At 37.1% G+C, this 26,633-nt stretch overlaps 1 protein-coding gene across 1 annotated transcript in view; it reads right to left on the reverse strand.

Annotated features, from left to right (window-relative positions):
• The window catches only part of LOC135202286 (voltage-dependent T-type calcium channel subunit alpha-1G-like), a 146,353-nt gene that overhangs the window by 102,968 nt on the left and 16,752 nt on the right, over nt 1–26,633 (reverse strand). The window contains 8 exon segments of the mRNA XM_064231595.1: nt 7,797–8,015; nt 9,486–9,637; nt 9,839–11,188; nt 11,378–11,470; nt 12,006–12,175; nt 13,871–13,983; nt 23,522–23,560; nt 25,617–25,794. Of these exon segments, the coding sequence (XP_064087665.1) occupies nt 7,797–8,015; nt 9,486–9,637; nt 9,839–11,188; nt 11,378–11,470; nt 12,006–12,175; nt 13,871–13,983; nt 23,522–23,560; nt 25,617–25,794 (2,314 nt within the window).

Here is a 26,633-nt window from a genome sequence, read left to right on the forward strand (position 1 = left end):
TTTTAAAAGTTACCAGCTTAACCCCTTTAATTGTTCCTGCCTAGTGTTTGACATATCTAAAAGCAATATAACTTATCTTCAGGAGGTTCTTTAGAAGTCTTTCAATTAAAGACTGCATCATAATTAAGTGAAAATAACCAGTCGCTCTGACAAAAAAAAAAAAAAAAAAAAGTGAATACTTGGACATTAAAATGTAAAAGCATTGCACACACATTCAGAGGCTGTGTGCGCATGCCTAAACGTTTTGTGAGAAACACTGTCACTCCAGGACAATATTGTCGTTTTCATAAAGCCACCACTTCATTTATGATACATGGGTACATATTCACAGTTTTACCCACAAGATGAAGGCACCACAGGCATTGGTTTTTAAGATTTCGCAAATGCATCCCTGCCTGAGAGGACGACCAGAGATCTATCTTATGTATCTTACATAAATGAACAAGTTGTCAAAAACAGTTTAGCTGAAGCAGGGAAAATGATAATCAATTTTGAGACAAGACAATCCTACTGCAAGTATGTACTGGTCATGTACTACATGATGAGTATGCTTCGTCTACCCCATTCAATCACGTTGAACATAAAAAAGTATTGTTTTACCTACAAGAACCTCTAAAAGCCTCCATTTACGATTAGTTCCACATATAAGAATGAAATTTGGTATCTGAGAGTGTGATTCATGCTCAAGGGTTCAATCTCCACCAACCTGACAAAATTTAACCACAAAATAAGACAACACCCATTCTCTTGCATTCTGACACTGTTGCATTAACATATCAGAAAAAGAGAAAGTACGGGGAGAGCTCTTTAAATGAAGAAAAAACATCTCATGTGCATAACACAGTAATAATAATCTCAAATACCATGAGTGTATCTTTTATCATCCTAAAAAAGCACACTTCTATGTAAAAAAAAAAAAATTACAGAAAAAGTTTCATTATGGTCAATGAAGTAGGAGTGTTTATCAAGACAAAAAAGTCATTTTGCTGAAACTGGGATATTTATTAGTAAATAAAACAGTTGTTTCATGGCATCTGGATGAAAGTGGTACACAAATCAGAGGTCAGCCTTGTAACACAACACATACGATCAAATAGTAAAAAAAAAAAAAAAAAAAAAAAAGACGGCTCATGAAAAACCTATTGACATGTGATATTTACGTAGACATCTAGACACAGGATGAACTGTGATGTAAAAATATCCAAGTGTCTGGATGAGGGATGTGTGTATGGGGTGCGTCTGCAAGTGTGAGAGAGTGAGTCTCTATGGGAGAGAACCAGTAGCCAGAAGTCTTCAATAAACACAAAACGACATTCCAGACTACCGAAATCTACATGAACCTGATGAGCCTGAGTCCTAATACACTTAAAAGACCTTGCAATGTTAAAATATAGGTCCCCCATGTGAAATATGACTGGATATGTGAAGTTAAGTTTGACATTATACGCATGAAGAGAAATAACTGCGAATGGCTTTGAAGACACTAACTGCAATGAAAAAAAAAGTTCTAACAAGTAAAAAATCTAAAGAATCGAAAGACTTTGCTATAGTTTCTACAACCACGACATTTATGTAAATGTACATAAAAAAATATATATTTATTTTCGTGCCTACCTCTATCATTATCCTCCAAAGCTTTCATTCAATATTCGCCTTGCTGGTTTTACCCTTTAATAAAATTCCACTCACATCTGCAATTTAACAAGTACTCCAATAAATGACTTAATTAATAACTAAAATGATCTCGGGCTATTTTCAGTATGGTATACTACTACATTCTTCTTGCTAATCTTTTCATTTTCAGTGTGCTATACTTTTCTTCGTCATTCTTATATAATTGAAATCATTCTGCGATAAAACCAAATTCACACACCTTAACGTGTCACTAATAATAGATTTTACTGAAGAACTCCAGCGCGTCACTTCCCCATCCTCTAAATGAACATCCAAAAGTCCAGCAACTGCTGATAAGTTCCAGTATGCTGGAACTGATTTTGGTAAACACAACACTGCTGCAGACTATACTCTTACAGCAGCGCAAACACAAGTACCACTCTGGTATACTATTTAGAAAATAATATTTATATTAATAATTATTCACTAAGCTGTCAGGTGTATAGTATCTATATCTTTGCTTTACGCGTGCATTATCTATTCTTTTAATCTATAGTTCTCAGTTATTTCGACAATAATTGTGGACGGGCAGAAGTTGAGAAAGTTGTAAGTCAGGAACAGTCTATGATAAAAGTGACTGGAATGAAATCTTACAAAATTAAGATGAATAAACTCTTGAAGAGATTGCTTTCGAATTGTATTTAAAATTAGCTCTCAACAAAACAAATTTTATGATCTCTCAAAATATTGTGGATAATTTCTACCTTTCCATTTTTATTATCCATCTACTGTAACAGACTTTTTTTATTTTGAGTGTGTTTAAATTTAAATAACACACCAATGTGAAGGCATCAACGTCATCAACATGCTTCATCAAATTTTTTCAATAGCAAGCACTTACCAGGAAAGATGAAACAAGTCTGGATTTAATCAAATATATCCATGACTAAGAAAAATAGCATAACTGAAAATGATCACTATATCGAACAACTCGGAATACTGCAAGAAAAAACTTGATCGGTATTCCACACTTGGAATGGAGCCTATCTGCAAAATCAGTGTTACCCAAATGGCCCTTCATTTTCACCCAAGAATACAAACACACCTCTGTAAACACTCAGAATTCCAATGCAAAGACACATCTGGCTGTTATCTGGACTGTCCTGATTTATTGTGATTTGTGAAGAGGATAAACCCCTGCTTATGGAAATGCACCATGAAGAGGAGACATCTTAACCAGCTTACTGAAATGGCATTTAACCTTAACGCAGTTTCAAATTTAATGGGAGTTGAAGAAGAGCCGAAAGAATGAAGTATATCTGAGACAGTACCTCGCACTAAACAGCCTACATGAATCTGGGTAAGTATGGGTGAGAAATGACGATGAGTCATGTGAGAAGTGTATAAGGTTTATCTATTGTGTTTAAGGTGAACTCTATCAACGAAAAATAATGATTATTATTATGCAGTGCCATGAAGAAGTGTTGCACACAAGTGCCCATATCGTGCAATTCAGAGTTGAAGTAACGAAGAGATCATTTTTATTTCTATCACCGTTCCCCTGGATTTAAAGGTCGTGCACAATCTTTTATCAGTGAAAAGAAAAAAACTCAATTTATCCAGTCATGGCACACCAACTAGATGCCAACAAGATGCTCTTAGGTGTATGTTAAGACAAAAGCTACAGTGACGTAATATGTTTATCAGGCAAGGCAAGAAAAAAAAAGCTGGTATGGTATTGGTCTGATACACACCTTAGCTGTATCATACACAATTGGACAGGAAGAATCTTCAAGTGACCAACAACCTCATTTTTGAGGTCTTCAAGTAGCTCGTGCCTCTTGTGAAGTAGTTGTAGTAGAAGTAATAGTAGTAGTAGTAGTAGTAGAGTAGTAAGTAGTAGTAGTAGTAGATGCAGAAGAATTCTGAACAGTTTTGCATTTACCTACATCTACCAGGCCAGAACGTGCTTGTACAAAATTATGTGTATATGGAAAGCAGTATATAAAATAAAATGACTGTGTTTTGGACTCACCATTTTCCTTTAATGTTGTTGGCTAACCCTCAGGGGCACAAGCTCTCAAAGAATAATGTACAGTTCTGTTATTCTTCACTAAGAGAGAAGGCATCTACTAATGCATGAATGAATAAACATCACTGCAGCATCAGACAATTGAATACAGCCCAAAGTCGAGTTGCATTTCTGCAATTTGTGCCTCCGTACCCCTGATGGTTTGTTTTGGTGCATAGCCATAATCCTGCTTTGTCGATTTCAGCCTCAGTTCTAAGAGACTACAGACCCAGAGCTACACTAAAATATTCTGTATCTAGAACACAAAACGTTTCTGCACTCTAAAAACGTTAAAACTACAAAACTATCAAGACAAACTTAAAAAGCACCAAAAAGCTTCTTCACCATTATGTTAATGGAACTACACTGATGTTAGAAGTTAACTCTATTATATACAGACACTGCACAGCATCTTTCTCTCCTAACTTTCTACTTGCCTACTAAAGACGTATGGACCAGCCCAAAAGCATTAGATAGTTGAATAGATGCTCTCAGTAAGAGGAAACCCGCGACGAGCATACACGCACACAAACACACTTTCTAAGCACACTCATTTTTTGGGGGAAATGCAATACCTGGAACACGGTTATGCTGGCCCATAAGAGAGAGTCAAAGTTCTTCCGGTCAGTAGAAGATGAATTATCGAAGTTCTGTTTGCGGAATTTGCAACCGAAAAGATTCATGCCCAGAATACTAGAAAGAAAGAAAGAAGAAAATGACACACTATATTTATCCTCTTTAGTCTCCAGGTCAAATACACTAAGAAGAAAACTGATGATAGCTGAGTGAGTTTTTGTCAAAATCTTCCCCATACGTTTTATCTCTCCATCTACGAGCTAAATTTTTGAAGCCAAAAGCAAACAAACATGTGGTGGTAGGGAGAAAATTTTAAGTCACAAAGCAGTACGTAAAGGATAGTATTAAAAAAACTGGTCTGTACTTCCAAGCACAGCTTCAAGTGTCATACAGTTTCTGCTCCAGATTCCATTTTGCCCAGATCTGTGATTTTTCACTGAAGCAAATAAAATGAAGAAATCCTCCGTGAGCTCTACAGCTGAAACGTTCCCTTCATTCAGTGCAATGATTTTCTCGAAAGCGTGCAAAGCAAGATTAAGCATGATTGTGCATCTTGAATATAATGTAGACCTACTAGTACAAGAGAGTACTGTATCTACTAGAGAAGACAGAAAATTGGGAATCATTTTGTTTCGTAAGAGGCCTTGGGTGTTCAATAACCTTTGAAGTGTTAAGATGTTACTCCTGTTGTCTTGAGTGCGATCACAAGGAAACACAAACATGACACCTATTATGCGAGGAAAAACACGAAGAGTAAGTGTGACATATTGCCATTAACCATAAATGTAATTCAGGTGCAAAATAAGTCTTGTTCAGGATACCAGTAGATGTGTTTAAGGCTTATAACACTGAAAGAAAAGGGTAAGTTAGAAAACCTATCGTCTAAAGTTCGAGTTATACTAGTACATATTTGTAAACTGAATGTAAACTACTACCCTACACGACAACAAACATTTTGTGGCTAAAATCACTCTTCCTGTAACCAAGGGCTCTTGAAACACTATCCACTTAAAAAGTCCTGAAAAGAGGCATGTGATGAAATTTTTTTTTCTGGGTGTGTTTCATTTTTCAAACATTATATAAAATTTGTAAATAAAAATTGTAGTAATGCTCCTCTCTAAATTACATAAAATCTGTAGTTAAAGGAACACCGTGAGAGACAATAAAATATATCAGACCAGTGCTTTAAAATATGTGTGCTACTACTGACTGTTTATTGATGATATTATATTATGTATCATCTAAATGATTACTTGACAAATAATAAATTTCATCCAGTGTCTCAATAACCACAACTCCTTTTGAGACAAGAGAAACAGACATGAAAAGTAACAAAAATCAACCAAAACCTGAGGCTTTACTATATAAAAGAAATCTTGTTGTAGACACGTGATAGTGTATGTTTTCTCTATATGTGTAAATGAAACCACCACCATTATACTAAGCCATCTTGTTTCCAAGATTTTGGCATAGTGACCGTCACTTATTCTGCATAACAGAAATAGAATATGTGCAATGTAAAAGCCCCAACATTATCATCTCAGGTCCAATTTATTAAAGTTTTCATCTAATAGAAGTATACCTGTACCAGTAATTCTCATCAGAGACTTGTCTATGACATAACCTCTGACACTATTCTAATAGGTAACTTTGCAGTTAGTCCTACAGCCATTCTTGACCAATTGACTTCAAATGATAAGATCTCATTTTTTCCTTGTTAATGAGTTCCCTTGTGGCAAGTGTGCACTGAAGTTTAATATATTAATACTGTAATATAATAATTAACAAAAGTACCATCAAAAAGAAAAAGGCGTTCGATATGAAATCCAACAAAACAGGCTTTGATGTCATATATCATATGTTCATCCATCGACCTTGTGAATTCTAGCACAGAATTATTTAGCATTGTGTACTTTTTTTGCATTGTAGGTATCTTTGCAGTATTAATTTGTAAATGATAAGACAGAAAATTGTAATCCAAAGGTGTAAACACAAACACCAGAAACCTAATCCAGTACTGATGAGGTTAAGGTTACATATCAACTACAATTTATTTTCTCCAAAAGAAATACTGTAAACTATTTAGTCTTATAACTAAAGGGTCTTGAAATGGGAACAATATTTTATATCAAGTCCAAAGTGTTTTGCTCCAGTTATATCTCCTCAATCTATTTCCAAATCATGAATGAAGTACTTTAGAGAGGAATACTGTCATCATTCTTAGTATGAACTTGGTACCATACAAGTCAATTTCCTACACCCCTTCAAGTCAATCGGTCCATATTTCAAAGACTTAATGATAAAATACTAATTAGATATGTTTCCCCTTCATTAAGCAGTCAACAGCCTTCGAAAAGCAGAAAGATTGATGCCTCTACTATGATTTTTAAACTTATCAAGGATGACTCATATTTTATTTGTTAAGACTCATCCATAACTACCTAGAATAGGCTCTCGAAACTGGATCTCTGTTTCAAGTCCCTAATTTCTATACCATATTTTAGTCATGCTGCTACGTACTGTCTTAATTCCCTGTCTCTCCGACTAATTCTAAATATGTACTAAATCCTTGCCCAATTAAATTGGGTATTGATATATTTGTTACTGCTTACTTAAATATTCAATAAAAATAATCAAAAACAGCAATCATGTTTCAGCATTATACTTTTAAAAAATTATTTAATTATCATGATTATTTACTATCAAATGTACTTCTCTGTTACTGTTATTGTAAGGCTTTATCAAAACCTCACTTCGAATTTTACTTAAACTTAAGAGGAAATGATTATGACTGAATCGTATCTCTAAATTTTCAAAGGGATAAGCCAGAGGATTTATTCTTAAATGAGAGGTAACAATCGGACCACGGTAAAACAAAAGAAGTTGGCCCGTGACAATGGATGCAGAAGCACTATAGTTAGGGCAGTGCTTGGAATTTTGTAGGTAATAACCCCAGCTAAAGGCAAAAGGGGATGTGGACAATTGGCGCCTTTACAATGGTACCTGATTGATAACAAATTTCCAAGAACATTTTTTAAGAACTAATTGGTCTTTGGACTTGATATACATATCTACTGGAATGGGCTACATACTACTGTAAAGACAACCAAAATCAGATGTTCAGAGCTCTGTCCCTCTGAATACAAAATATAAAACGAAATCTGAAATGTTGTTTTATTAACAATATATTATCATTAAAAACATTAAAATATGCTTTATAACTGTTAGCATAGAAAAATGGTTTTCTACAAAAGGACATGCTACAATTATAAGTCTCAAAACCCTAGATTCATATGTGAACGTGAATACTACTAATATTTCGGTTTCCAAATGGTTCTTCAAGAAATAATCTACATGTGACTATAGCAAAGTCAGTATATAAAAGGAACTCTTTAAAAGTTTAGTTTTTTTTTAATCGAAAGTAGATTTTCAAAGAAAAGCTATAAAAATCTTTGAAGCACCTCTGAAATATGAGGAAAGAGAGTTCCAGATGTGATGAAACAATATGAAAAGAACTCTGTGAGACACAACTTACCTAAAAATGAAAATGAATAATATGAGAAGAGAGAAGAATATGGCAACATTATCTAGAGTTCTCAGCATGACGAAGAGTTGTCGGCGCAGTTGAGGCATAAAACGCACCAACTTTAATATTCTGAGAAGCCTGAAAGTCCTGAGAACAGACAGACCTGAGCCCTGCCCAGCCTGCTCTCCAACAACTGTTGTTGTGTAGCTCTCATATAATTCAACCACACTGCAGATGAACAAGGAGGGGACTTAATTCGACATCAATGGTTGCATAATGTTGTATGTAATCTGTTCAATACTTTTGATCCTATAAGTCACTAAAGAGAGGTCAGTGATAATGCAGCTAATGATACACACCACAAAAATGGTTGTCATACTTAAATTTTCGTTGTCCTGACTGACTGAAGAGAAAATGAGACATAAATGTGCTGCACAAAATTGGTATAACGAACAAAATTCTTCGTAAAATATTCTAGTCTCTTAATGTTCTAACTGAAGAGACATAGTATGTGCACTGCAAAAATGTTTGTGAAACTTTTACATATTTTATTCCTGATGGGGTAGAGAAAATTGCTATGTATTTACTGTAAAACAAAAAGTTTGTGAATTGTTAATGCTACTACTAATGGAATACACGAGAAAATATTTATGAAACTTTCACGTCATTATTCTGACTAAAGGGAGAATTCAGCAAAATGTTGCTAAAAATATAAGCAATATATGTACATATGTGTATATATAATATATATATAGATAATAATATATCTATATATATATTATATATATATATATATATATGAAATTTTAAAATTCAAGGAGTCAACACCCCGTTCCGGTAGATTCCTTGCTTTCATAACTTTACATACTTTTGTATTAAGAATAAATATCAAAGCATTGTAACTTACTTTACAGTTCGAAGGATTTCAGAAATTGAGAATTGAAGGCAGAGTTTCATGAATAGGTATTCATAACATATTAGTTTTTACTGAAAGTATTACTAAGTGCGATGACAAGTCCGACGGACCGATTATAAACTACTGAGGAACATTATCAATAGATGATATGTATAACTATATATAAGGTGAAAAGGGTCTGCAGAGCAGCAGTCATGAAAGCACTATATGCTACCGGGAGGTGAACTGTGAGAATTTAGCAGTTTTGTGATTAATTGTTCTACGAGTTACAGATCACATAGTCATTACCGGTTTGTCACTTCAGATATATTGCAGTAACTACAAATGACATACAAAATTGAAGTTTTCACTTTAATTTGTTACTCTCCTGATTGGCTGTTGATAAGCCAATCACTCTCGAGAGAGTTCACGTGTAGGATTTATGTTCCACCTCTCCTGAGGGATACGTCTTTCAAACGTATCCCTCAAGAGACTTGGAACATACGTCCTGCCTATGTGAACACTCTCGAGACAGAGTTTCCAGCCCTCTGATTGGCTTATCGACAGCCAATCAGTAGCGTTGTAAAGGACTGGGCTTGACATTGAATGCACGGTTGATGTGAATCTACTATAGCAATAAAATTTGTATCCAACTGAATTGCTGCCAACTAATCTTTCAACCTTTCTCCAAAGATGCAGGTCCCCATTAGCTACTATAGGTTAATGAACAGAAAAAGGACAAGCAGCATTGAGAACATCCCAAAGCCAAACTTGAGTTGTGTTGTTAAAAATTATATGAGTACCTTAAGATAACAATGACGCCATCAAACACATTAAAACCATTGCTGATGTAGCCGAATGGACCTTCTGCAATAACCTTTAGCAACATCTCTACTGCAAAAACTGCCGAAAATATCAAATTGCTTATCTCCACAATCATCGTCAGGGTCTCAGGCTGTAAAGAGATAAAATTGTTACGGCCCCTTTGTACACTATTGTGGTCCAGAGAACCACAATGACTTTATTAGAACAATCAAAATCAGAAATAATTCATCATTATCTATAAATTTTCAAAGTAAAACATACATCGTCTACCTGTAATTATAAGAAATATTTAATGTACAAAGATTTTTCCCTCATGGAAGGACCATCTTACCTGATTGTGATATTCAATACCCATACTTAGAGTATTAACGAGTATAGCGACGAGGATACCTCGTTGGAAATACTGGTGCTCGACCAATTTCTTAATATAAAGACGCATTTGCATGCAGACTTTCTTCATGGCAGAAGGAGGCTTCTGGACTTCTTCACTCCAATCATCTTCGCTCCATTCTGAGTCAGAGTTGCAAGAGTCTGATGCCGAGTAGTAGCCGGATAAGCCGGCAGGGGCCTGTTCTGCTGAGAAGAATAAAGTGGGCGCTGAAAAGTGCTTGACGCCTTTGGCAAGAGAAGAATACAGTGTGTGTACTGAGCGTGAATCGATTCCAAGATGAGTGGGGAGAGCTGCTGACAGTGCTCCACTCAGAGCGAGAAGTTCTCCGCACGTCAGAGAGCCTTTACCTCCCGAACCATTGTACGAAGGAGTTCTTGAGACAGGCCGTAAGGAAGACTTTGTTTTAGAAGGTGGCATCAATGTATTTGACATTAGCCCAGCGGGGAGCAGGGCAGGTGGTCCCAAAGTATTAGGTGAGGGAGGTAACGGTTCACGAAAATATGCTGGATCCAAGGGTTCATCATCTGTCTGCGTCGTTTTTTCGCTGTGACATACATTCCTCGTAGCTGTGTCCCCGGAATGGCCATGAAGAAGCACTACATCACTGAACATGACGGAGCTGCGCCGCCTCTGCCGTGGTGTACATATGGCCTGGCCACCCGGGGACATTGGGACTAATTCATTACCAGAGGTACTTCCGTCTCCACTAGCACCACTAGGAATTTTTAGGAGGACTGGTCTTCTGGGTGATGTCTGGAGGTCCACGTCCGAAAATTCTGGGCTCGCGCGAGGGGCACTCGAGTGCCTCGGGTCGTCTAGGTTTTCCGACGGATCATGGGGTGATAAGAGTTGCGGAGATACAGAACTGATGTTGTTCATGACTGTTTTATCTCCAGCTGGACTGACGCCCCCCGAAGGTATTGCTACTATGGTGCCGGTCATCCCAACGCCCTCTCGACCTATAAGGGCGCTCTGCGCAGCCTCATACTGACGACGACGTCGTTGTTTTTTAAGACTCAGCTGACGGGGATGATCAGATCGATGACGGCGGCGAAACTGCCGATACCTGGAGTAAAGTTTCCGTCTTGCTCTTCTCCATAAATGAGCAATATATTTTATTATTTCTGCATAACACGAATTTGGCTCCGATGTGGATCCAGAGGCTAAAGTACTGGTTGAATGATATCTTGCGCGCTCCATCTTCATCCGCTCCATTTCCCTCTTTTTTGTCTCAGAAAACTGTGTTGCAATGACAACCAGGCACAAGTTGATCATGAAGAATGATCCAATCTGGAAAAAGGGCATGAACGTTAATCTAGGAGGTCTATGCATAGCCATAGCTTGTGTAACTCAAGGGATTACATTAAACAGAACCAAGATGACTGATCCTGTTTCTGACTGATATTATAGATCATTTACTATCTTGTACAGCTCAGGTGTATTAATCACAAGCTGAAATACTCTATACTATTCACTTACCACAATAAGTAGCACAAAATATATCCAATCCCAAAAGGAATGGGCATCTTGCACATAATACATTATATCCGTCCATCCCTCTAAGCTTATAACCTGGAATAAAATCATGGTCTTAATAAACAGCAACTTATGTTCTGAGATCATTTCGCCTATATACACCTCCTCTAAAAATCTGACTGCAAACTGGAACAAATACATGTTCCCGAGAACACGAACTCTGTATGTGACATATGAAATACGTCTCTAAACGCACAATGCTTTTCATGTAAAAAACTACTGAATTAACTAAGGGACTGCAATAATCCTAATACTAACAAAGTTCTGATATAGTAATGAAAATTACATAAATATTCTTAGCAAAACAATACTACGGTTAAATTTCCACAATTTCTTTTAATATCTGAATGTTATAACATATATAACCTTCTACAAATACTTTCACACTCAAAAATTCCTAAAAAATAAACTCACATAATTCTTTTCCATATTACTAACGCCAAAAGTACCATCAACTTATAGTGATTGTGAAAAGTCAAAATTTGTGAATGAAACAAAACACAGAAAAATGCTTATAATACAACCCACTTCTAAAGGGACAGAAAAAACCTTGAGGAGGAAGTATGCTTACCAAGAATATGGCTACCCAAGCTAGGCCAATATTATCAAAAGAAATGGCTCCCTGAAAAGGATTCTTATCACCCGGTCGACAATCCGTATAGTACTGGTTCCAGTTGACGCACGACTCGTTTGAAGGATCATTGAGCGTGAACGGCTGCGCAGTCTCGTTGCATAGATGTCCTGCAAAACGGGAATCATGATTATTGCTTCTACTCACAATGACATAATACATTCTAAAGGGATATGCAAACAGACCAGGAGCTGGCCGAGCAATCTTCCACAGAATAGATTTTTCATCCACGATAAAAGAACAAAGGAATAAAGTTAAATGCACAATGGTTATAAATAAATGAAACAAAGAAGTTCAAGTGCACCACAGAGCAACAGAATCCAAACAGAATAAGTGGAAACAATGACAAACACCCAAGGCTTCAGTACAATGGTTATTCGGCCATCACAATAAAGAGGACCCATCTTAAGCTCGAGCTTTGCCTAAAAGCTGTAGGAATTTGAAAGTCGGGCGCGTGCACACTCCCGCCTTCTTCAAACATCCTCCCTACCAAACTGTGATAAAAGTCACGACCGATGTTGGCAGTAAATCTGAAGTTGCAAACGAACGAATTTATGTGATAGCCTTGTTTTGAAAACAGGTGCCTTCAATTTCGCGCCAACATCGAATGGAACAACTGGTTTGATTTATATAGATTTTTGGCATTATGCCAAGCACTAGGGCAACTAAGGCCATTCAGCGCTGAAACTGAAATTGACAATAAACGGTTTGAAAGGTGTCACAGGAGGAAAACCTTAAAGCAGTTGCACTATGAAACAATTGTTAGGAGAGGGTGGACAGTAACATGGAAGAAAGAGAATGTGAACGGAGGTACAGTGAAAGGATTGAAAGTAGTTGCAGCTAGGGACCGAAGGGACGCTGCAAAGAACCTTAGGTAATGCTTACATTGCACCATATGAGGTGCACTGATGGCACTACCCCACTACGGGAGGAACAATTGATGACTTGATGAAATGTTTAGCTCTCAAACGTAGGTGACTACGCCGTGGGCAAAAAAAAAAAAAAAACAAAAAAAAAAAAAAAAAAAAAAAAAAATGCAGGAAGGAAAAAGGGCCAGACGTCACAATAAGCAGTTTGACTTTTTTTTTTTTTTTCAATGTATGGAAGGTTATTAAAGTTGAAAAATAATTGTAAGAAGCTTCCATAACGGGGCTATGGAGGGAAATCAAAATCTTGGGCGCCAAGGAGCTAAAAGATGCCTAAAATGGGGTCACGTGACATCGCCATTAGGCCGGATGGTAGTATCTGGACTTTGTGAAAGATTCAGACGTGAATATAATGAAATAACTGTTGTATAGCAAACTCAGGTAAACCGTAATCAATCCTCCACAACAGGTAGGAATGAGCTGTGTTGAATACAGAATTCAGGCCAAAGGCCAAGCACTGGGACCTACTAGGTCATTCAGCGCTGAAATGGAAATTGACAGTAAAAGGTTTGAAAGGTGTCACAGGAGGAAAACCTCAAAGCAGTTGCACTATGAATCAATTGTTAGGAGAGAGGGTGGAAAGTAATATGGAAGAAAGAGAATATGAAAGGAGGTACAGTAAAAGGAACAAAAGTGGTTGCAGCTAGGGGCCTCAGGCACGCTGCAAAGAACCTTATGTAATACCTACAGTGCACCGCATGAGGTCCACTGACGGCACGGATTGGGTCGACAGATTAAAGGTGGGGGAGGGGAGGGCATCAGTTTAATGAGGCGCGGAAGAGAGCCTTAATAGGAGAGAGAGAGAGAGAGAGAGAGAGAGAGAGAGAGAGTCTCGGTTGCGAATAAATTTGGGAGGAAAGAGCCTGTGACCTCGCTGACCTTCGTAAGTGGTGGGTGGAAGGTCGGCGCACCGATGCATCCCGTTGTCTTTTGGCAGCGAGCAGATGTAGTCCTTTTCTTGTTCAGCCACCCTGAAGTAACTTGTAATGGGCCTGGAGAGGAAATTCGATTGATTAATCAAAAGAAGTTAGGTTTGTCAACGAAGAAAAACTGATTTTTCTAAACAAAATGATCTCGAATTTTAAATAAACCGAATAAGATTTTTTTAAACAAAAAATTAAAAAGTAATTCAACTTTTTAAGAAAGAGAGTTGTCTTATTTAATTCCGAAAATGAACTATACAGACTTCCAAACAAAGGGCTTTAAAAAATCTTAATAAAATATTCTGGTTAAGCTGTTCTGCGTTAAATGGCCAATGACGTTATCAGAAACTTTCTCTAACGGGATGTTATTTAGGCAATGTTTTATTTAATACTTTCCCAGTTACAATCAACGCCCTTTAAAAATATATTTACAGATACTTAGAACAAAAACGAAAATGATCATGAACGGCTACACAAACAATTCACAAAAAAAATCTTCAACAGTTGATCAATCTGCAACAATTACAAAAAAAACATTGACATCTGCTTCAGCGTTGACCCAATCCGGATAAAAGTGAGTGAAAAGAAACCAAAGAGATGTTAAAGAAGGGTTAATGCTGTTGTTATCTCAGAGTCTACACTTGACGGAACTATCCTAAGAGAGAATGTTAAATCTAAGGACATGAGTGTTCTACACATAGTTCATTTCCAGATTACGGCAAACACACCTCACAAAAGTACTTCTACCACGTCCTGTTAAAGACACACACACGTACCGGTCATCCACTAACCTCTACTGCGGTCATGTCCGTGTTCCCGGGGTGTTCGTGAATGTCGACTGTGAGTAAAAGGTCTTTCCTTTATCAAGCTTCAATCCAACAAAACTAACTTACGTTAAATAACCTTCATTCCTCATTTCTTGGACTTACTCCAACTTCACAATAATTATTTTCGGAGCGCCTGGATGCAAAAGCATCAAATGACCCACAAAGCATGGGTACTTCTTGCTAGACGTGGATGATATAATATCTGTTAGATTAATCCTGTATTGACGCGGGTAGAGGCTCTCTCTCTTTAGAGCAGCTGGGAAGCAGTGAGGGAGGACAAGCAAGAGTACAATTTCACCCGCAGTCCACAGACACAAGCGCCACCCACATGGAACCGTAACATGGGACTTACTCAGTTCTAAACCTGCCATGACCAATATAGAAAGCGGACTACACCTAAGCTGCTGTTGTTTTTAATTCAGGAGAGTGATGTGTTTTTATTAAATACTATCTTTTTAGATCTATAGAAAATGACATTTGTAGAGACGAAGGGTAAAAAAATTCCATCAAGATGCGACAAGATTTTCTCAATTCTTTTATATCACGTTCATTAGAATACCATGGTGAATTATGGGTGACATCATACTTAGTAAATGCACACTAAATTCAGGGGGGGAATTTTTTGAACACAAAATGCGGCTCTTCTGATGAACCTGAAATTCTGGGAGTGAGGGTCGTAGGGGCATCATCCGAGTTTGTGGGGCGGGGGGGAAGGGGGATGGGTTTCAAAAGCAAAAATTTTCCAGTCAAAACGACCTGATGACTTTCGCTTGAATATATCACTGTAAGATGATGTGAAAGATGACACTTGGTTGTTATAAAGCCTTATTTAGGTCCTTGCCAAATGGTGCTGGTAGGAAGACAGCAAACGTTTCAATACTTGGAACCGATCTTTCAAGTTGTTTTCTTACGAAGTATGCGTATAGTCGCTGGAACCAGGGGAAACACAAAAAGGCATTGGACGGCCCAAGCCATTTCAAAGATTCACTTATGAAAACTTGACTCAAAAAAGTGTAGCGACTAATTTCACTTCCTTTCAAACACTGGACAGCAAGGAACAAACACACTAGCTGACATGTAATACTACTATATATCCACAGCGCATTCGACTGATAGAAAAGCAGTCTCAACGAGAGAGAGAGAGAGAGAGAGAGAGAGAGAGAGAGAGAGAGAGACTAATTCTAATGTCAGATCAAGACCATCTACAACACCAATCATTGTTCCAAAGCCTATGTCACTACTCACAAATGCAGCCCATACTTACAATGGCTCAGATGATAAGAACTACGAATTTAACTAAGAGGAGATTGAAGTTCGAGTCGAAAGGAAGAGGCAATGGGAAGACAATAATAATCCTCAGTGTTTCCTTGAGGTTTCCTATATAAATGAGTCAAATGATTCCTAGTTGATAACAGCGCACTTTCTTTCATTTGGTAATGAGCGGAAAATAAAAATAAATAACTCAGCGTCTAAATCTGCCACCAGTGAGATAAGGGACGAATGAATTTTCTCAGTGATTAACTAGACATTCAGTGTCGGATTTTCTCAGAGAGAGAGAGAGAGAGAGAGAGAGAGAGAGAGAGAGAGAGAGAGAGAGAGAGAGAGAGATGAAGCGAGGAACAGGAAAGAGAACGACAAATGTAGCAAGTGGTAAGGATAACTCAATTCCGAGATTTCAAAAACGTCAAAAAAACACGGACTCAGCATTCTAAATGTTAATTTTTATCATTTAAATACAGAAACAGACGATAACATATCAAACTTAATTCAAAACATGAATCACTGACAAAGATGTTTTGGAGTGGACATGATCTGACTGTTCAAACTCCCTTTAGAAATGAATCTAAAACCTTTTGAAACTTAATGGACAGGAACTAACATTTTGAAGCAATGGATGTGAACTAAAAAGAAATGCTCTCATGATGAACAGCTTTCCGAAACATCAGTGATAAACTGAGCGAATTAAAGAGGAAAACTGTCCTATCTGAGTTACCGAACACTCAGACCATAATGGAAGTCTAATAGACTGCTTCATTGAGTACGCGTCCTACAACCATAAAATATACGTCTAGCTGCTGCTCTAGTGATCAGTTTAGATGTGAAGTTAAGCAAGAGAGCTGTATGTTCAGTACTTGGATGGGTGAGCATCAATGAATGCCGGACACAATTTGCGCGAAGTTCCTGTACCCTCCTAAGGAGGTATATGGACATGGGCCTAGCATCCCAAAAATCATTCCTAAAAACTGAAGCGTTTCGACAGCAGGAGAGAAAAAAAAAGGAGGAATATTAGATCATACGACAACCAATTTACATCGTTTAAAAACAACGAACAAACCATCCCTGAAACTTGCAACAGACCTTAAAAAAGAGTTATAGCCCGTCCATAACCCAAAATAAAACGCGAGTTCCATTCAGTCAAAAGCGGATCTTCAAATGAATGTCAAGTGAGTTCAGCTCAAGATGAGAACGCTCGGGGCAATAATTAACACTTTCCAGAGAGAAAAGTTGGCTTCATTAAGAAGGTGGAAAAAGATTTTCTGCGAAGTGATTAATAAGAATCATTAAGAACAGATGGGAGTCTTCCAAGATGTGATTACAGCCCACTAAAATGATTTCGGACTTACTGATGAAGCGATTCTAAAGGAAAAATTATGATTCGAAAGATTTTTTTTGTGTGTGAAATGCTGGACTTAATCCGTTAAAAACTCAGGAATAAAATACTAACGTTTTTTACTATTAGTTTTATTTTAATGTTTAATGATTTTCCAAATGCTGGATATCCTGAGGAATTTTCAGTGATCAAAACAGCTCAGCAAAGACCAAAGAAGGTAGAAGAGGAGGAAGAGGAGGCACACTAAAGGGATGAAATCTAGACCAGACGAAAAAGAAAAGAAAAGGAAGACAGAGTTGAAAGGGAAAGGAGGAGGAGGAGGAGGATAGGGAAGAAAAGTCGAGGAAAAGATGGCTATCCAACATCCTGTCAAAAAGATCCTACAAATTCGACCGACACACAGTCACGGTATCATCCCAAGGCCTAGAGTGTTACTCTCTCGACCTTGATATTCACTGCCAAAGTATGAGAAGTTGGACAGCTAGACTGGGAGAGTCAAAAAGGAAGAGAAGTGACTCTCCTCAGTAGACAGCGCATCGTGCGAGGCAAACTGTCATGGGTTCCCTGTGTTTGTTATAATTTACGATAGAATCACGGAAATTTTGAACATCCAAGCTACGCTAATCATCGTGGTTACAAAAGTGGCATTACCGCCCTCACCCCCGCCCCCATGGGAAAGAGGGGGGAGGGGGGACACGATTACCAGGTCTTACTGCTAGTTCTTGAAACGGAGCTTTAGTGCCTTCAAGGCACTGTGATGCCAGTTAAAAATCAATAATACCGTTCATTCATCTGTTCTAAAATATTCCCTCAAAATTTATTTCATCCTTCAACTGTTGGGAAAAGAGGAGCAGCAGATGAGATTTGTGTATCAATTCCTCTTTTCCCTTTTATTTCACCGACTGGTATGTACGTACGCCAGAGGCATCAAAATGAAGAATAAATAGCTCATTTGATTTTCCGAGCAAATATAGCACAAGAGCTTCAGTCAATAGAATCCAAAAATGGTTGACAAATACATGGAAAAACCGTTCATTCATTTAATTCTCTCTCTCTCTCTCTCTCTCTCTCTCTCTCTCTCTCTCTCTCGTGCATGAAACCTGTGCAGACAACCAGACAAACTAACTAAAAATTTGTATCGTATGGGAAGAGGTTTGGTCTTTCAATCTCTCTAGCAAAGTAAATCTAAAATTCGTTAAAATGTGGGCACAGCATGAAATCCAGGAGACAGACTATATAATATAATAGCCATAACTAAGCCTGACAGCAAAACAAGTGAAGGCAGATGAGTTCAATGGCCAGATGTAGTCGTTCCAACTATCACAAATTCTTCATCGGGTAGAACTTTATGACAAACGATTACACACAGAAACCTAACAATTTGCCAAACAAACGTGACAACACCAACCTCCTAAAAAAGAAATAAGGCTTCCGGTCATTGTAACTTTGAATAAATGCAATGTAAAAGCTATGTAATCTAGTTGAACAACTATGCATCACAAAAAAGTGCATTACTGTACGGTTCTGCTGTTCGGGTACAAGGACAAAGCTTAACACTGCAAAATCCACAGCATCATTACTGTAATTACTGGTCGTAATGCTGTGCAACTATCAAACTGTACAAATAAAAGCCGATTAGAAATTTTACAAATTTCACAGAAAAGCTTCACGACCAAATCGTAATTCTGTACAACAATCCCAACGTACAATTAAACTTTCGATGTATGGTTTATATACAGCAAGCCAATATCCACGATCATAGGCTAATCTAACAATATGTACAAATTCACTAGTGTGTGAGTAAAGGGGGGGAGGGGGATTGGCAGAGATGTAGTAGGTGTCAGCATCCAATGTTCCTTTGAAAGATAACTAATAGATCTTTTGAACACTGTGCAACAAGAAGGGGGAATGGGAGACCAAGCCTAAGGCGTGAGTTACTTTTTGCAATGTCCACACTGGTGGTTTAACTAAGGGGGGTTGGGGACGTGTTCACGAGAACACGTAGGTAAGAGGGGATCTCTAATATATGTACATAGTATGAGGACACCGGGCTTTTTTTTTTCTCTTTTTCTTTTTTTTAGTTATTGCTCTTTGATTTATCTTTACTCATTTCTTATTTTCGTCTGTAATTTATTATAAACCGTTTTGCATTGCTCTTTTCACATGTGGGGGTTGATCGGGGAGGTTTGCTTTTTATGTTAATGTACTTTTGACTTGCTTTATACGAATGTGTCTATAGTTTTATAATAATGATAATGAATACTAATTAAACCACACTGAGCGCTTGTGCGTGGATTGAAAAAATCGAATTCAATATAAGGAGAATGATCAGGGTAACGTCATTTTTGGTTTGTTCCTTATAAGTCTGCGCAGCAAAAGAAAAACAACAGAATAATAAGTGATGCGTAAACAGCTTCTATATGTCCACTGAGAGAACCAAATTTAATGTCAAGGCGGTGATTATGCATTAACAAGGCGAAGTTTATGCTCGTACGAGTACACACACATACACCCAAACAACCTTCCTCCGTGTACCAACATTTGCATGTACTGTATATGTGATTTTAACATAAGCATTCGCATCGAATCTCATACACACGTATATGTATAGCAGGAAAGTTTTCCGGGTAACAATAAAAAAAAAACAATTTATCAAACTACCCATAAGAAGGACACCATACATCTCGAGGAAGGTATAAGTATACCGTACTACGATCATCTCTTTCGTCCGCAACCATTTCAATGTGCCCTGCTGACACTAATGTCCAACGAACAGAACTGTTTTAATGATATATCATTCATGGACGGGTGAGGTCAAAAACTCAAAAACCCTTCACCAAAATAATACTCCGCATGGACTTAATAATTCCTCCGTTAAGGATGATTTCAGTGATTCTCAAAGTTGTGGACCGATTTTGTGGAGATATATTGAGGCAGTATAGCTCTCAGGGACGCTGGCTCTCTCAAGACCAATTTACGTCATAAGCAAGTAGTAAAACCCCAAAAAGATCCTTGTGGAGAGCAAAAATAATCCATCGTCATCATGGGAAACGAAATAAATATATCTATTATACGAATATCCACATATCAAAAAGCTCCTGGTATATACTGTATTTACATTTGGTCCGAGTTCTGTCACAATTAAGTCGCATGAATAATAATAATAATAATAATAATAATAATAATAATAATAATAATAATAATAATAATAATAATAATAATAATAATAATAATAATAATAATAATCTAACAGATGCAGGTCCATGATAACGACCCCCAGTCATTTAAAAATGAATTACAATATAAATGCTAGTACAAGAGGTTTCATTCACATAAATTTCTTAGGTTAAGGTTTTCAAAACTTGAAGTTTTTTTTTCTATTCAAGCTCCGCCAAAATAATCCACACGATTAATAATAATAATAATAATAATAATAATAATAATAATAATAATAATAATAATAATAAAAGCACAAAACTGACACAATACCAACGCGTCGTGAGAATCATGACAATTGTATTAATTCCTTTCCAGGTCTTTTAGAAGCCATCCGGCACAAAGTCTTACATTTCTTTTTATCTATAGACGACACTACAGTGCTTTCTTAGAGGAGTATCGAGCTGAGTGGCAAAACTGAGACTAGTAGTAATTAGTAGCAGCAGTAAGTAGTAATAGTTAAAAGTGGTAGTAGCAGTCGTGGCGAAGCCACTTCTATGGGGGTTGATAAAGCTAGTTAAAAAAAAGAGGAGATATATGTATATATATATATATAAAAATAGAGTCGCCTAAATGCTAGTGGCAGGTTTATTTCTACACACAGGGGTTGGGGGGGAGCGAGATTCACATCACAAAACAAATCTAAGAACCAACATAGGCGCTACAGTTCGTCTCGTCTCTTGAGTGGAAAACCAATAGAAAACAAATGAAACAGATAATCCGTATCAATGTATAATTTATTGTTATATGAAACTGAAAAAGGAACGTTTTGAAAGTGAATGAGATCAATATTCTATGTTTTGCACCAAAGTGAATGAGACCAATATTCTCTGCTTGCACAAGAAAAAGGAAAATAATGTGGTATAGTCTGGCGCAAATTATTCTTTGGAAATGATAACCATAAGTCGCGATAGGCAGCTGTTCAGAAAAGTAATGTAGTCATCTGCATTTCCAATTGGTGCAGTCATACACAACGCATTGCAGACAGTGAGTCACTAAGCACTGCAGCTATGCGCCAGTGCATTCTACACAGCTGATGCTTCTAATTTTAATAAAAAGAAACACTGCCAATCATGAATAAGAAGACTTAGCATCAATTCATAAGTTTATCGCCTCCAAAATGACAAATACCAAAGAATAAGGCCAAATCTTCATCACAGTGAAGCCTTCCCTGTCACGACTGCTCGTGTGGCCAGTTGCGTGACAAAAACTGAATTCTACTTTACATCTTTAATCATTCTTATGAATCTCCGGAGAACTTTCTGTTCTTACTGAATAATGACCATGAGAGAGTGCATCACTCATCGATAATGAATGAACAGTGTTCACCATTAATCATCTCACTCACTGAAATGTCCTGAAATGAAATGTATTTCTGAAAGTCAGAAACAATGCGAAGACGAACTATATAACGGTAAGGTTTTTTCTTGCAAGTGATCCTTCAAGAACCCTTCGTGAAATCAAATCGATGAGAGGAGAGGCCTGGTTGGAGAAAACTCTGTTTTGGGTCATCTTTGATCCTTGCAATAAAACAATGGGGCCTCTTAAGGTTTCTCACTGCATGGTCAGCCCCTCAACTTCATGGAGTGCCTTTCAAAGGATGAGTAACCCTCATTTACTCGAGTAGTTTAGTCCAACAGAGAAAAGCATCAAGATTTAGTCCGTCATAGTCATAGTCAAAGCACGTAACAATTTTAAACTCTCGCCTTTCACAGATGTCATTTATTTCACTGTCCATACGGCGTTACATGAACACCCTCTAATCTCTTGCAAGAACTTTATGGAACCTTTATATGAAAAGTGCCCATGGGCCATCTTTAATAAATGAATTTGAAGGTTATGAGTCGACTGAATTATTTGTTTCAATTCTGCTCCACAGTTGTTTCTGATCAATGTTGTTACTAAAGACACGAAATTATACGCTAGACTTCCCCCTCTTATTAAACAATCATTAAAGGTAAAGGTAACGATAAGAGATCTTATTTGAATATTTCCGTTATACAGTAAATTATTTTGTACACAGAGTCTGACGTGAGCGATAGAGGGGCATAAATGTAACAGCTGAGCTTTTGAAATTAAGTCATAATCTTAAAAATGAAAGATCTTGGATTCCATTTAAACATTCTTTCATACTTGTCCTAGTAAATCCATGAGATTTTTCAAAATGATTAGGTTGAGGGAACTCTTCTCGAAATTCCTATGTGGGGATAGTCTTAGAAATTAACTATTCAGAAGTTCCAAGGATACAATTTTTTTTCTGCAACTGGGTAATGCCTATAGTTTCTACATTTTGTTTCTGCAACTAGGTAATGTCCATAGTCTACAATTTCTTCTGCAACTGGGTAATTCCCATAGTCTATTGGGAATGTCCATACAGTCTACAATTATTTCTGCAACTAGGTAATGTCCATTGTCAACAATTTTTTCTGCAACTAGGTAATGTTCATTGTATACAATTTTTCCTGCAACTAAGTAATGTTCATTGTTTCAAATTTTTTCTGCAACTAAGTAAAGTTCATTGTACAAATTATTCTGCAACTACATAATGTTCATTGTCTACAATTTTTCTGCAACTGGGTAATGCCCATACAGTCTACGATTTGTTCTACAACTTGGTAATGTCCATACAGTCAAACAATTTTGTCTATAACTAGGTAATGTCCATACAGTCTAACAATTGTTTCTGCAATTAGATAATGTCCATAGTCTTCGAAAAATTTTGTTAGGCAGGACAATGAAATAAAAAAAGGAAAATGTTCTACTCATGAAGCACCCAAGAAATTTTCTGCAACCAGGAAAATGCCAAAAACGTTTCAGAAATACGTCAAGAAGAACTTGAGCAAGATCAAGTTACGGGGTGGGGGGGATGGGGTCTCAAGCAAGAAAAAATCCTTCTAGTCTTATGAAGGTTCCCATCGCTACATGACCGACACTTCTGTATTTTTTATCTTACGTTTTTGCCTTGACGAGTTCGTAATAAATAGGTTTTAATCTGAAAGAAATGAACAGAGTAAGACATTTGAGTATACACTTAATAGGCCTATGCAAAAAATTCATTTTTTTCTGTACTGAGTCTAATATATCTAGCCTAGAGCTTTTGAACTACTATAGCATACAGATGTCTGGAAAAGCTGCTCTCTGCAAAAGCTGGTCTATGGAGCTGGACTTTCAGGGAAGATAAATACTATTATTTAAATCTAGTCTCCTATTAGAAAATACAAAAAAATACAATGGAATGCAGCTGATAAAACTACAATTACACAAAAATATCTTCAGTTCTAAGACATTTACAATTGTAGTGAAGATTCGCTCTAACTCTTTGGTCTGTTCCAAACATCTGCAGAACACCAGTAACCAAAAAAGTGAGACATGTGGGTTCTTATATTGAAATCTGCTAAGAGCTATTTCAGACTTCCTGAAACACGGCTGAAAAATACAAAGATGGAGAGAGAGAAAACACGATCAAATGGTGTGAGACAGAGATAAAGATAGAAGACGGGAGGAGGGGAAAACACGGTCTCTGCGGTTGCACATTCATGAGAGGAATGAGGTTCCACAGGTCAGAGGGCTACGATAAAGTTCTTGTCTAAATACTGCTGCTGAAATATAGATATATAAATATAAAAATGGTCAGTATAAAAGGTGGAATCGAACATTAAACGGGTAAAAAATAGAACGTCAAAAAATTACGGAAAAGAGAGAAAGACAGAAAGACTGCACATGAGCAGCACACTGATCTAAAAATATCTGAGGAACATTCAACATTCAAAATAACATGACATCAGCAGTGGAAGGGGGAGAGGGTGAGGGAGGGGGATGTGAGGGGGAGGGGTTGGGGGCTCAGGAGACGAAGACTCAAATATCAGAGGTGAAGGTAACGTTGTACATTATCTCCTTCAAAACATATAAGCTGCACAACACCTAACATATTTTCTCTCTAACAAGGACGATTAATATCTCAAATGCATCAGGGCCTACACCCATTTTTCTACCCCAGTTTTAAGAACACATGAATCAATGTACTGTGTATCATTCTAGACAAATGAATCAACATACCTATTTTAGGCTACTTCATACTGTATTCAAATTTAATGTAAAAATATACATTTGCAAATGCATAGGTCTAGATATAACCATTGAAGCAGGCATCATCCTACTGTATTCTGACATTAAACAGGCAACAATTATAGAAAAATACATTAAGCTATCACAAAAATTGAATGGCAAAAAGTTCTGAAATTTTCCTGTAATGGACAATATTTTTCTACTGTGTCTGGAATTCATACGTCCTTCGGGAAGAGAAAAAAAATGAAAATGCTAATTCTATAATTGTCTGTTCCCAAGAAGAATTATCATTTTGCACATGCCTGGATATAGTTACTCCCTGACATATAAGAAGCTTTCTATTTAATAAGACTTTGAAGAAAGGTCTCTCTATCAAAAATTATCTTCGTCACTAAGTTCTATAGTAGATTCACATCAGCCGTGCATCTGATGTCTAGGCTAGTCCCTTACGACGCTCCTGATTGGCTGTTAATAAGCCAATCACAGGGCTGGAAACTCTCAGTCTCTTTCGACAGTTCACATAGGAAGGATGTATGGTCCACCTCTCCTGAGGGATACTTTTCAAAGACCTAGATCCTGCCTGTGTGAACTTTCGAGAGAGACTGAGAGTTTCCAGCCCTGTGATTGGCTTATCAACAGCCAATCAGGAGCGTCGTAAGGGACTGGCCTAGACATCAGATGCACGGTTGATGTGAATCTACCATAGTATTCTCGACCTGCAGTATATTTTCTGTCTATTAAAAATTCCATCTAGTTAACAGCTAAGTGTGGAGAACGATCACAGCTAAGTATCAGTGAGCAATTTCACAAAATGGTAAAAACTGCCACAATAATATGACAAGAATCACTGTCCCCCAAAAAAGATGTCAATTTCTTGCCCTAGAGGATTTTTGGTCAGGTATAAACGGCTCATCTAAATACTCATCTCTTTTCAAGATGGCGGCGTCAAGCACTACTGGAAAAGGGGGCCGGAAATCACTCACCCAGTGAGAGGGAGGGTTACGTTTTTTGGCAGTTCCATGAAGCATCTCTGCCGCAGCATTCCCGCCCACAGTTGCACGCCCACGATGCCGAAGATGAAGAAGACGAAGAAACAAAGCAGGAGGACATTGCCCAGCATCGGAAGGGTATCTAACAGTAGCATTACTAAGATTCTCATGCCTGGAAAGAGAGAAAGAAAGGCATGTATTGGATACACAGCATGATGTATGTACTATACACCATGATTTATAATGCTAAAAAAACTTTTTGCTAATTACATTGCATTGTGGACTGTATACATTTTGCTAATTGCATTATGGACTCTTACTTTTCGCTAATTACATTGCATTATGGACTGAATACTTATTGCTAAATAAACAGCATTATGGAGACTACTTTTTGCTAATTAATTTGCATTATGAACTGTAAACATTTGCTAATTAAATTGCGTTATGGAGACTATACTTTTTGCTAATTGCATATGGACTGCATACATTTTGCTAATTAAATTCCATTATGGACTGTATACTTATTGCTAATTAAATTCCATTATGGACTGTATACTTATTGCTAATTAAATTCCATTATGGACTGTATACTTATTGCTAATTAAATTCCATTATGGACTGTATACTTATTGCTAATTAAATTCCATTATGGACTGTATACTTATTGCTAATTAAATTCCATTATGGACTGTATACTTATTGCTAATTAAATTCCAGTATGACTGTAACTTATTGACTAATTAAATTCTATTATGGAATGTATATAATTGCTATTGAATTCCATTATGGATGATTACATTTATGGTATATACATATTGCTAATTAAATTGCATTATGGAATGTATACTTATTAATGATTAAATTGCATTATGGACTGTACACATTTTGCTAATTACATTGCATTATGGACTTTATAACTGTATATGCATGGTACATATATGTATAGTCATGACTGCATTCATTTTATAAAGTGCTGTATACTGCTTAACGTGTATATACTGCCTGTACGCA

Source organism: Macrobrachium nipponense, chromosome 30 (assembly GCF_015104395.2).
Source record: "Macrobrachium nipponense isolate FS-2020 chromosome 30, ASM1510439v2, whole genome shotgun sequence".
NCBI classification, from domain to species: Eukaryota; Metazoa; Arthropoda; class Malacostraca; order Decapoda; family Palaemonidae; genus Macrobrachium; species Macrobrachium nipponense.